The following is a 12,628-nucleotide window of genomic DNA, read 5'->3' as shown; positions in this document are numbered from 1 at the left end:
ACCGAGAAAACACAGGACTCCGCCAGTGCTGCTGTCCCATATAAATCCATAACGCCTACAAAAATTACTTGCTACGGTTGCGGTGAGCCCGGCGTTATAAGAAGCAAATGCAAGAAATGTAATGGTGGCAATGGCACAAAGATAGGTTCAGTGGAAGTGGGTTTCTACGCATTAAGTCCCAGCCTCTCTTACATATCCCGACTACGACCAACCGTAGAGATTCGGATTGGTGATGTCAAGGGACGAGCCCACATTGATTCTGGGGCTAAACTAAGTGTGGCCTCCCAGTCTTTGTACCAAGTACTTCAACAGCAAGGTATGAAATTCATTACGGAAACAGCCACCATAACCTTGGCCGATGGTCTGAAACGAAGGCAACAAATAAAAAGAACCACTGCTCCTGTTTCTATCAGCAACAGAACGGTTTTGACAAATTTTATTGTGCTGCCCGAATCACATGACAATAGGACACTCTTGGGAGTGGACTTTATACAGGACGCGAACATGGTGCTTAACCTTCCTCAACTTCTGTACCATTTTTTGGATGAGCCTGGAAAGAAGTTCGACCTGATTAATGAGGATGACGAAATGACGACGGTAGCGACGATACAATCAGAAACAACATCCGTAGCTGCTACTCAGTCAGAAAATACTTCAACTGAAACAATTTTCAGCAAACTGTTTAAACTGACTGCACTGGAACCAATGGTGAGTCCAATGCAGATGACTCCGTCTCCAATTGCTACTGATCAGAAAGAAAAAGACGTGGAAATATCTTACGGACCCCCTCCATTGATTGGTTTTATGACACCACCTGCATCACCCATACATGAAAGTCCGAGGCTTGAAGGATATTCGCCGAGATTTGTTGGTTCTCTCTTTAGAGACGCTCAGATGGCAATCAACACAGCTGAAATAGAACTTTCACCAAATAGTACTAATATATTTAGTCTTGATGTCGATATTGCCATGATATCAGTAGAAACTAGTCTCAATGATGAGCAACAGACACAGCTTGATGCTGTTCTTGAACAAAATGCAGCCGTATTCGTGTCTAACGGGGAGCCAGCTGCCTTGGTGGAACATACTATTGAGACTGGCAATCATCCACCCATCGCCGTTCCCCCGTATCGAATGTCTCCTGTACGTAAAGAAATCTTACGCCAAGAGATCAATCAAATGTTGGAACAGGGTATAATCGAATTATCCAAGTCACCATGGGCAGCCCCGGTGGTAATGGTACCCAAGAAAAATGGCGACATAAGAGTATGCATAGATTATCGTCAATTAAACAACGTAACCGTACCCGATGCTTATCCACTGCCAAGAATAGACGATCTCCTCCATGAAGCCAAGCCAACTCCATATATGACATCATTAGACCTAAAGGCAGGCTACTGGCAGATTAAGGTACGCCGTGAAGACCAGGAAAAAACAGCATTCGTCACGCCTTTTGGGTTATATGAATTCAAAAGAATGCCGTTTGGGCTACGAAATGCCCCTGCTACTTTCCAGCGGTTCATTGATCGATTAAGAATACAGATGGACGCACAATTACTGGCATACTTGGACGATCTAATTCTGCTATCTCCATCATTTGAACGCCACCTGGAAGACCTGAATGAGCTATTTCAGCTGCTACAAAGGAACAATGTCGTTGTTAACAAGCAGAAATGTAGATTCTGCCAGAATCAAGTTCCTTACCTCGGGCACATTATTACTAGATCCGGACTACAGACAGATCCTGCAAAGATCGCTGCCATGATAGACATACCTATTCCGAAGAATGTACGGCAACTCCAATCATTCTTACAAACGTGCTCTTGGTATCGACGATTCGTACCAAATTTTGCTAAGTGTGCCCAACCTCTTACCCAGTTAACAAAAAAGGATTCTCCATGGGAATGGGGCAGCGCACAAGAAAACGCATTCACCGAGCTAAAACGGCATCTAACCAGCGCACCTATCTTGAGACAAGCTGATTTTACGAAGCCGTATACAATCAAGACCGATGCTAGCGATTACGCCTTAGGAGCTGTATTAGTGCAGGGGGAGGGCGCTGATGAACACCCTGTCGAGTACGCGAGCCGTTTATTGACAAAGGCTGAGAGAAATTACTCCACAACAGAACGCGAAGCGTTGGCAGTAATATGGGCTGTATCAAAGTTCCGAGGCTACATTGAAAGTTCTTCTGTAATAATCGCCACGGACCATCAGGCATTGAAATGGCTGATGTCAATAAAGTCTCCTACTGGCCGCCTTGCAAGATGGGCCCTACAACTGCAACCCTACAACCTAAGGATTGACTACATTCCAGGAAAGACTAACGTTGTTGCTGATGGCCTTTCTAGACCTCCATGTGATACTGATGTTGACAATCACGAAATATGCATAGTCTCCGTAGATTTACCCCGATACTCTGGTGCGGAAATACGTCAAGGACAAATAGCAGACCCTGAAATAAGAAAGATTATTGAAGCTTTAGAAAAACCTATAAAAGACGAAGACGCAGTCTACTGGTCAAATAAGGGTTATTTCATTAGTAGTGGAATGTTGTACCGCTACCTACAAGATAGTGATAATGATGCCGGACAACTTGTGATACCACAGGGTGAGCGATTGGCCGTTTTACAACAATATCACGATGAACCATCAGCAGGACATTATGGTGTGGACAAAACTTTGGAACGCATATCGAAACGATATTATTGGCAAGGAATGCGTAAAGATATAGAAAATCACGTCAGGAATTGCATCAAATGCCAAAGATACAAACCCAGCAATCTGAAACCTGCAGGATTGTTACAGACCACTGTGATGAATCAGAGGTTTGAAACCTTATCTTTTGATCTGTTTGGTCCTTTGCCTCCATCACTGAATGATAAAACATGGATTTTCATAGTAGAGGATGTTGCTTCTCGTTGGGTCGAATTGTTCGCCTTAGAACAGGCAACAGCAGAAGCATGCGCAGATGTTTTGCTTAATGAAATCTTCCTTCGATACGGGATTCCCCGTCGTATCATTAGTGACAACGGAACTCAATTTGTCAGCGCAATAATGCAAAAATTGACGTATTGTCTCGATATTCATCACGCATTTACTCCAGTGTATCACCCAGAAACCAACCCAGTTGAAAGGAAGAATCGTGATCTGAAAACCCAATTAGCAATATTGGTTGGAGATGATCATCGATCTTGGGTGGATAAACTCCCAAGTATCAGATATGCAATGAATACGTCGAAATGCGCCAGCACGAGTTATACTCCAGCATATTTAACGTTTGGTAGAGAGTTGAGGACCTATGATGATGTCAAATATGATCTCAGACAAATAGCTTTATCTGAAAACTTTATTCCCGAAATCACGCCCAAACTTATTCTGTTAGCAGAAACCGTACGAAAGGCGCAGGAAATTCAAGAGCAAAAGGAAGAAACAAGGAAGAAGACGGCCGATGAACATCGCCGGCCATCTCCTGCATACCAGCCTGGTGACCTCGTGCTGGTGGCATCTAACAACCTGAGCAGCTCAGCCCGACACCAAACAGCTAAGTTGTATCCTCGACGAGATGGTCCCTACGTTGTCTTGCGACAACATGGACCTTGCTCATATGAAATAGCTAACCCAGCTGATCCAACCATCGCCTTACACACATATCACTCTTCAGCGCTTACCCTTTATCGAGGGCCAGGCTCTTCTTTGCCTAATCCTGAACAACCTTTACGCAGACGAGGAAGACCGAGGAAAGCAGCCACGAGCACAGCCACGAGCGCAGCCACGAGCGCAGCCACTGGACTCCTCGCCGGGGCGTCTTCGGGTCCAGAGGGGGAGCCTGTAACACGACGACGCGCCGCCCGCGCTCGATGACGCAGCGCCGCCCGCGCTCGATGACGCAGCGACACCCTGCCCCGCACGCGGCGGCCCCGCTACGGACGGAGCATATAAAAGGCGTCGACGCCGTACAGAGGCCAGTCTGCGTTCGGAGCGTTCTGGGCGCACATCTCTGCATCGACTTAGGTCGGTCTTTGAATGCGCCTGATTCTCCCCGAGCGGAGGCTACCCCGCGCGTATATTGTCGTTCCCGTGTTGGCTTCGTTAGCGAACCGCACGGCGTTCTATAATATACGTTGCTATACTTCGTTCCCCAATACTTAGCCCTCTTATCTTATTAACTAGCCGGTTTATCATTGTTATTAAATTAATAGTTTGCAACTACTTATTAGTTACTTTTCTTTGTTGATACAATATACTTTATTTTAAATTATAATCGTTTGTTTATATTTATATCTGTAGGTACACATACCCCCACCCCACTGTTACAAACTTCGTAAAAGAAGTACTTGAACTCTTTCTATAGTGCTCTTTTTGTTAGAAGCTAGCTCGACGATAGTCCTAGAAAAAAATGTTCGACGTAAGTTTTCTTATTTATTTATCGTTCCTACCTTATTAGCATTAAAATAATTAAATTTTTAGTTTACTTACATTATTATTCTATACGAACAAAATATTAAGTCTGTTATTTAATATTCCTAGTGCTTCTCGCATAATCTGACAATAACTCAAGAGCATTAGGATGAATTATTGCTCGTCGGAGTTGAATGCTCTCGTAGCTCATATTTAAGCCCTTGGATTATTGCCTTTGTCTTAATATAAAATAAAAAGAAATATAATAACTTAGTCTTAATATAAACCAAACAAGAAATAAAAAATATATAAATCTTTAAAGAAAGAAAAAAGAAACAAAAGTTTTTTTTACCTGACACGTGTGATGAAAATTGAATAAAGTGTCAACGCTCTGTAAATGAAATAACGAAAGGAGAGTTCTTGAGGCAATGGACGCGATATCGCATTATGTGATGATACGTTTATTCAATTGTGTACTAATGGAATCTCATTACTTGGAATTCGTTCCGAAATATGTTTAGCGGAATTTCCTTTCTTTTTTGTTGTCACAGAAGCGTGTAAATGCTCTGAAGAGTAGATAGCTCTGAAGCCATTTTGGTCATCAATATTTTCGCTATTTTTTAGCTTTCTATTAAAATAAATCGACCAAAACTGAAACTAACTTCAAGGAATATCTGACGGAGAGATCGTCTAAATATATCCACGAATATTATTAAAATAAGAAAATAGCAACATGCAAAATAAACACGTTGAACCCACGTCATGTACAGTCCCCAAATCTCACCTTCGCAGAACTAGGTAGCGCGCTTTAATATTCGCGGTACACAAAGGGGTCGCCGGTACATGCCTAACACGTAGGGCCACCATGAATCACGTTTGACCTGATTAATGCCCGTTTTCACCACCAATCCCTTATTTTTAAGTGACCCCTATGAAAACTACAATCCTGTTGTGTTACCGTAGGGGTCACTTAAAAATTAGGGAATAATGGTGGAAACTGGCATAACTGTCGAGATTTTTGAGCTCACATACTCCCAAAGTCCAGAATGAGTTTCCTTGTTGAGGGATTTGGGAGTGTTCGACACAGTGACGTCACAAAATAGAAAAGTGACGTGTTCTACATTGAGACGAAGGGAGAAGGCAATGAGATGTTCTTTATCTCAAACCAAACTGAGGTTTCAATTGCGAAACGACACTCAAAACTCTACTCAAACCCAAGTGAACATTTTGTCCTGTGATAGGTTTAAAAATAAAAACTAAAACCTGTGTCTGGGATAGAATCCCGTTTTCCCGCAACATTCGCTCCTGTGGGCAAATCTTGTCAGAAAAAGTTACTACATATTTTGTCAGGACTTCTCTCTTCACATCTGGCGACCCTACAGCCTAGGCATTCAGATCAACACCGGTGGGAGTTGGGACGCGTACCGTTCGACGCCGGACGACCGGCCAATTTCCCCTAGACCTGCTGTTAACGTGCCTTGTTAAGAATTCATCGCAGCCCCATCCTTGTCGATGATTGGAGTAATTGTCACCCGTGCCTGTAGATTTCCTATTTCCTACAACCCTAGCTCATGGATAATGCAGGCGTGGAAAGAGGCCGTAAAGCGTCGGATAGACTTGAGGACAAAATGTCTCTTCTTTGAGCAATCTGTCATGATGCTTGAGGTATATGAGCGGCACGGCATGCAGGGTGTTTTTGTAATGTCAGACTTCAGCGGAGACTTCAAATCTCCTTCAGATTTATATGCTCTGTCGTTCGTTTCAGCCGAAAGACGTCCACTGCTGGACAAAGGCCTCCTCCAAGGATTTCCACAAAGAACGGTCCTGCACCGCTCGCATCCAGGCCTTCACCAGATCGTCGGTCCACCTAGTGGGAGGCCTGCCCACGCTACGTCTTCCGTTCTCGTGGTCGCCACTCAAGAACTTTCCTACCCCAGCGGCCATCAGCTCTTCGAGCTATGTGCCTCGCCCACTGCCCACTTGATTTTAGCGATTCTGCGGGCTATGTCAGTCACTGGTTCTCCTACGGATCTCCTCATTTCTGATTCGATCACGCAGGGAATGCTATGATCTGTCACATCAATATGTCAATGTCACTCCTCCCGTGCCGCTCCCATACCTCAGGCACCGAGTTTTAAGCGCTAGACCTAGTATAGGCTGACAATAGTGGCTTGAGTTTATTGCGCTGCTTCTTCTCAGCACTGGCCCATTTATTGAATAGAATACAGAATAGAACGCAATCCTATAGTATTGTCTTAAACCATTTACTTTAAATCCACATACTTTACACTTTACCGCGCTATTTTTCGACGCAATACCTTTACTTGACTTGAAAGGCACATGTTAGTAGTTTCCGCTCAAAGATAAAGATATTATTTACATAAACAAGTGTGAAAACAAGTCACATACAAAGCAATATGAGTTGGTCTTTCAATTCGAAATGTTTTGCCAAGATTTAGCGTGTAAAATTTAAATCAAGTACTACGTTCACGTGTAACATTGTGCCTCGAAGTTTGAACATTTCAAGTAGGATTGGTTAATACTCATAAAACCCATGTTTTTTTTTGCAAGTAGGCTTTTAAAAAGTACTTTTACACGTCCCAAATTAACCATACCACTGCTTCGGGACAATAAATGGGCCAGTGCTGAGAAGAAGCAGCGCAAGAAACTCACGCCCGTATCACAAACATTACTATGAGGTCTCCCAGTGTGCGTGGACGCACAGGCTGACACACGAACCAATCACAGAGCTCTATTCAACGCTGTGTTTTCTATTTGCTGTTTCACTTATGCAAGCATCGTTTGTAAATACGGGCGTCAGTCACTATGGTCAGCAGTTCAGATACGATTGAAAATTAAAATCAGTCCAAATGTTCTATCGTTTATTGTCACCTTGCTAAACCCCCTGGAAGATGCTAATTAATATGTGTTCTCATTTACGTTTTACGGAGGCACAATGGCTTTACAACGGTTCTCTATCCTCTGCTATAAATTTTCATTAGTATCCGGATTAAAGCCATTAGGTCGAATCAGGGTGACGTTAACTTACCAAGATAAATGAACAATACAATTAAGGTTTTAAACAACTTTACGGATCGATCGAATCGCATATTGAATCATTATTATACATTTCTTTCCTGTGTCATTTTCATAGGCATTCAGTCCTGTGACTGCGTCACAAAAGTTGGCTAATCAATTCTTGTGCCAGTGTTGAATTTCCTGAAAAAAAATCTTATTTCTTAGTATGTAGACCCTTTTCAGGTACCTGTAGTGTACACACAGAGCTCCAAAGCAGCCATTATCTAGTACATAGGCACATGATTTGTAAAGTGCGCTCTTACACCCGTATTCACAAACGATGCTTGCTTCAGTGAAGCGGCAAATCGAACGCACAGCGTTGAATAGAGCTCTGTGATTGGTTTGTCACCCTGTGCGTCCACGCGCACTGTGAGACCTCATAGTAATGTTTGTAAATACGGGCGTAAGTCTAGCCAGTTCTCGTGATGGGCAGTTCCTTCTGGAAACGTCTCCATTGTTTATCTCGGCCGTCTGGTAAACACACGTACCTGAGGTTATCGCGGCGCCAACACGAGCGAACGGAATGTCTATGGATAAGCTAATTGTGTTATTCTTCGTATACGTCACGTGACTATTGATGGAAATGTTCGATCTTACACAAATCTAGTGCCGTGACTAGCTTTATACTCGTAAATTCGTATAACTGCGCCTATCATATGATACTGGCAACTGGTCTTTTTGCGTCTTCGTTTTTGGCAATTTCCTTTCAGCTTCCCCCAATTTCTGACCTATTCGTTTCAACCAAATGACGACCACTGTTGGACAAAGGCCTCCCCCAAAGATTTCCATAACGACCGGTCTTGCGCTGCCCGGATCCAGGTTGTTCCCGCAACCTTCACGAGATCGTCGGTCCACCTAATCCCGACGATCGACGATCGAGAACTTTTCTGCCCCCACGAGAATTTTTCTGATCTAAGTATTATCAATTGTAAATATGTTTCAACGTGAATAGCCCCATAATTGTATTTAAACTCGCACCCGTAATAAAAAGAGCCTCGTAACTATCAATATCCACAGCTGCTCTGCCTCTTCGCCAGAAAGAATCTGTAATTCAAACGAGAGCATACGAAATCGATTGATGTGCAAAAATCTCTAGAATATCCAATGGCAGCCCGATCCTTTTACAGTGCCACTTGTAAATTTAGATTGGCAGTTTGCAAAAGAAACTTTGAATAAGTTGGTAGGGAATATTGTGAAAGCTGGATGTTGTCGTTTCAAACCTTTATCAGGGCCAAATAATATTTTAATATATTGAAGACACACTGAACTAGTAGAATAATGTTCTCTTACGAGTACGTTTAGCAGAACCACTTACGAATCACTTCATTTAAGATAATCGACAGCAGAGCCACTTCGCAAACCACTAGTAAAATAGGCTAAATGCCAAAAGCAAGGGAGTACGCGGAAGACCAGCTTCTTGACATGTCCTTACGAGCATGACAAGATAAATACTGACACTATTGGCGCAGTGGCTCAGTAACTGTTTTTATTCTTATTGTGTTGTTTTTTACTGTGTCAATAAAGTTTTATTCTATTTTATATTCGACAACAGAGCCACTTTATACTTGAAGATCATTATCATCAAGTGTTTTAGTCTCCACTGCAGTAGCACGACCTCTCTATTTTACCACAGGCAAATGATGTACTTGAAGATTCTTCCTTTATTTATAATCACCCTCTCTTTGTCCACAGTTGACGAGAAAATCTTCTGCTGCCATGGCGGTCTCTCGCCCGACCTGCAAGCGATGGAGCAGATCCGGCGGATCATGCGGCCGACCGACGTGCCCGACCAGGGCTTGCTGTGCGACCTGCTGTGGTCCGACCCAGACAAAGACACCGCCGGCTGGGGAGAGAACGACCGCGGTGTCAGTTTTACCTTCGGCACTGAGGTTGGTATAACAGGACTATTCTCGTTCCCACCACTGCAACTCCTGTGTAGCCAGGATCTACAGCTTGACCGCCATAAAAACCCATGAAGGTCAAGTTTGTCCCGGGGGAAAGTTAAACTGTCATTGGACCCGCAACGAAATTAATCAGAAGAACATAGGAGTTCGAAATTAAGGTTCGACTTCCCTCCGTTGCAAAGCAGATGACAGGTGACAAACAAAGGTTTAACCTTTTCAACGCCAATGAAGGATACATGCGTACATCAGGTTGACCTGTTGCTGTGGTCCGACCCAGACAAGGACACCGCCGGCTGGGGAGAGAACGACCGCGGTGTCAGTTTTACTTCGGCACGGAGGTTGGTACAGTTAAAAATTTTGTTGTCGTTGCAGCAACCGAGGTTACAGGCATTTGCATACCCAAGAAGGGGAGACAGGCTTTTATATGCCTCCTTTATACCTACCCTATATTTCGCCTTTTAGTGTCAAGGTGCGAGCAACCCTGCGTAAAAAATGTTTTTCCGCTAGCCCTGAGCTAGAGTCGAGAATCAATTTGATTCAAGACACAATTTTCTGATCAAGGGAGGGAACAAATGCACTAAAGTGATTGTACACTGAGGCTGGGTTGCACCATCTTACTTTAACTTTGACAAACGTCAAAAATCTGTCAAACTCCATACAAAAATCATAAAGTTTCCTTAGAGCGCTAAAGATAAGAGTACTAACTAACTCACTTTGACAGAAAGCGTGGCAGAAAGATGGCAAACAAAGGAGAACTTAATCAACTTAACTTAACACTATGATCTGTATGTGGTCGAAATAAATAAATTTATTATTATTTCTTTATTCATTTTTCTTTCTTATTTTTAATTTTTTCTTTTTACAATGTAATTATCAAAAAATAAAAATACATTATAAAAACAAAAATCTTAAAAATAGTTAACCAAAAGCACTGGTTATCGTCATAGTTACCGTTAAAGTAAGATGGCGCAACCCAGCTTAAGTATCTAGCTCGAGAGTCGATGCAATCTTAATTCTCTTAAAACACTGGGCTACGAAAATAACGACTAGTGATCGGATGAACATACTGAAATACGAAGACACATCACGTCTTCATTAAAATAACATTTGTTTCGCGCATAACTCAAACAGAGCTAACGACAGGCGCGGATCCAGCCCTCAAAAAAGGTTGTGGGCACAGCCACCAAAAATTAGCAAAGTGAGAGCCAAGTGGTCGGTGGCGGCGGCGTTTTAGTGGAACGGCTGTGTTCCAAATCACGCTCGATTTTTTAAGGCTCATCAGTCAGCCGTTTATCATCAGCCTATGGATCTTATCAATAGATCATAATTAAAACAAGCAAATTAGGGTTGTGGGCATGCCCACAGTGCCCACAACGGTGGATCCGCGTCTGGCTAACGATAAGTCATAAATGAATCAAGTTTCTTCTATCAAACGATTGATAAATCTATCGAAACTCGAGAAAACTGGTTTATATTTTCTTTGACTAAGAAAATAATAGTTTGCAAGCGGTGAATGACTTCACTGGGTATTAACAGTCACGTCATATCGTATGCCAATCAATAACTGATAACAATGCCCTATCAGTTCACTGATACGTCCAAATTCATATTACTCAACTGTGTACATCCTAGCGCTTTGTTTTATTGGACATTTGTTTGTATTGTCTTTGAACTATGGGGGGATATTGCAGAATGTGTAGTTGCGTCATATTTATTACTTGAGTTCCGTGACTCTTATTCTGCTTGGGGCTCACTTTTTGTCACCGTGGGTCCCATTTTCAATGGGCATCTCATTTACGGCAATAGACTTGGCCTTCACTGGTTCGGTTTTAAGATGACCGCCAATAAAGCTGTAGATCTTGGCTGAAAAAAGAGTTGCAGCTTTGGGAATAGTCATGCATTTGCGACAACCGTGGCACTGCTCAGTCCTCACACACACCATACCGTCTTCCATCTTCGTTTTTTGTTGTGCTACTATTGTCCTATTACTGTATTCATGTTTCTTTCTTTCAAATTTAATATCCTTTTAACAGGGAAAAAAGCATTGACCTACATACCTACCCTGTGGGGACAGAGTAGGTTACGTGGGGCTCACTAAATCAGAAACACGAGGCATACACACTAAAAAGATCACGGTGCTCCTTCACTCGCCATAAGTGGGAGTGAACTGCGAATTCCAGACAAAACCTTCTCTAATCTAGCCACAGCCCTTCCGGCTATGGCCCGCCTACAATAGTAACTAATTCAAGGCCCCAGAAGCTTCAAATGAAATCAAAATAGTTTATTTCAATTGTAGGTGCATATCAAGCTTAACTTCAGATTCAAGCAACATAACTAAACGTTCTCAGGTGGTGGGCAAGTTCCTGTCGAAGCACGAGTTCGACCTGATCTGCCGCGCGCACCAGGTGGTGGAGGACGGGTACGAGTTCTTCGCCAAGCGGCAGCTCGTCACGCTGTTCTCCGCGCCCAACTACTGCGGCGAGTTCGACAACGCCGGTGAGTACCTTGATTAATTTCACCACATCATCATTCCAGCCACAGGACGTCCCCTGCTGAATGTAGACCTCCCCCAATGAATTACAGATTGACCGGTTGGTTGTGGTGGCCTGCATCCAGCACCTTCCTTCCTGCTACATTGTGGGTGGATGTCCTACGCTGCGCTTGCTACCTTCACCTCACCACCACACATGTCACCTTTTCAGCTACTAGAATAGATTGTTATAGGGACCGTTCCCCTTACTTGTAGGCTTAGGATGTGCGTCGCGATAAGCGGTTATCACGCCATTTTATCGATTTTGCCCATACATTTTGACGTCGATAAAGCAAATAAATAATTATCACGGTGCGCATCCTAGCCCTGCAGCCGCATTGCTGGACGGAGACTTGACTTCTTCATTTTATCCTCTCATTTACAAGAGTTTGACAATGTCATTAGGCACCACCATTTGTTCTTCGTCTAATATTTCTTTTCTTTTTGAACAAAATCTTGACTATCCCATGGTGATTTGAACAATGTAATCAACTGCATAAATATTGTTCCAGGCGCTCTGATGTCGGTGGACGAGACTCTCATGTGCTCGTTTCAGATCCTGAAGCCGGCCGACAAGCGCAAGCTGTACTCTGGCCTCAATATGGGCCGCCCCAACACGCCGCCGCGTGCGCAGCCCAAGAACAAGAAGAAGTGAGTCTTATCTCCACAGCTATAGAGCACACACTCGCAAACAACATGCGAGGATCCGATTGTC

General features: G+C 43.3%; 1 protein-coding gene across 1 annotated transcript in view; it reads left to right on the top strand.

Moving 5' to 3' along the window:
- Positions 1–12,628, top strand: part of LOC135082523 (serine/threonine-protein phosphatase alpha-2 isoform) — a 62,094-nt gene that overhangs the window by 44,485 nt on the left and 4,981 nt on the right. The window contains exons 5-7 of the mRNA XM_063977323.1: positions 9,172–9,368; positions 11,732–11,879; positions 12,426–12,564. Of these exons, the coding sequence (XP_063833393.1) occupies positions 9,172–9,368; positions 11,732–11,879; positions 12,426–12,564 (484 nt within the window). The remainder of the gene's footprint in view (positions 1–9,171; positions 9,369–11,731; positions 11,880–12,425; positions 12,565–12,628) is intronic.

Source organism: Ostrinia nubilalis, chromosome 21 (assembly GCF_963855985.1).
Source record: "Ostrinia nubilalis chromosome 21, ilOstNubi1.1, whole genome shotgun sequence".
Taxonomy (NCBI): Eukaryota; Metazoa; Arthropoda; class Insecta; order Lepidoptera; family Crambidae; genus Ostrinia; species Ostrinia nubilalis.
This window is presented reverse-complemented; position numbering and strand designations above follow the sequence as displayed.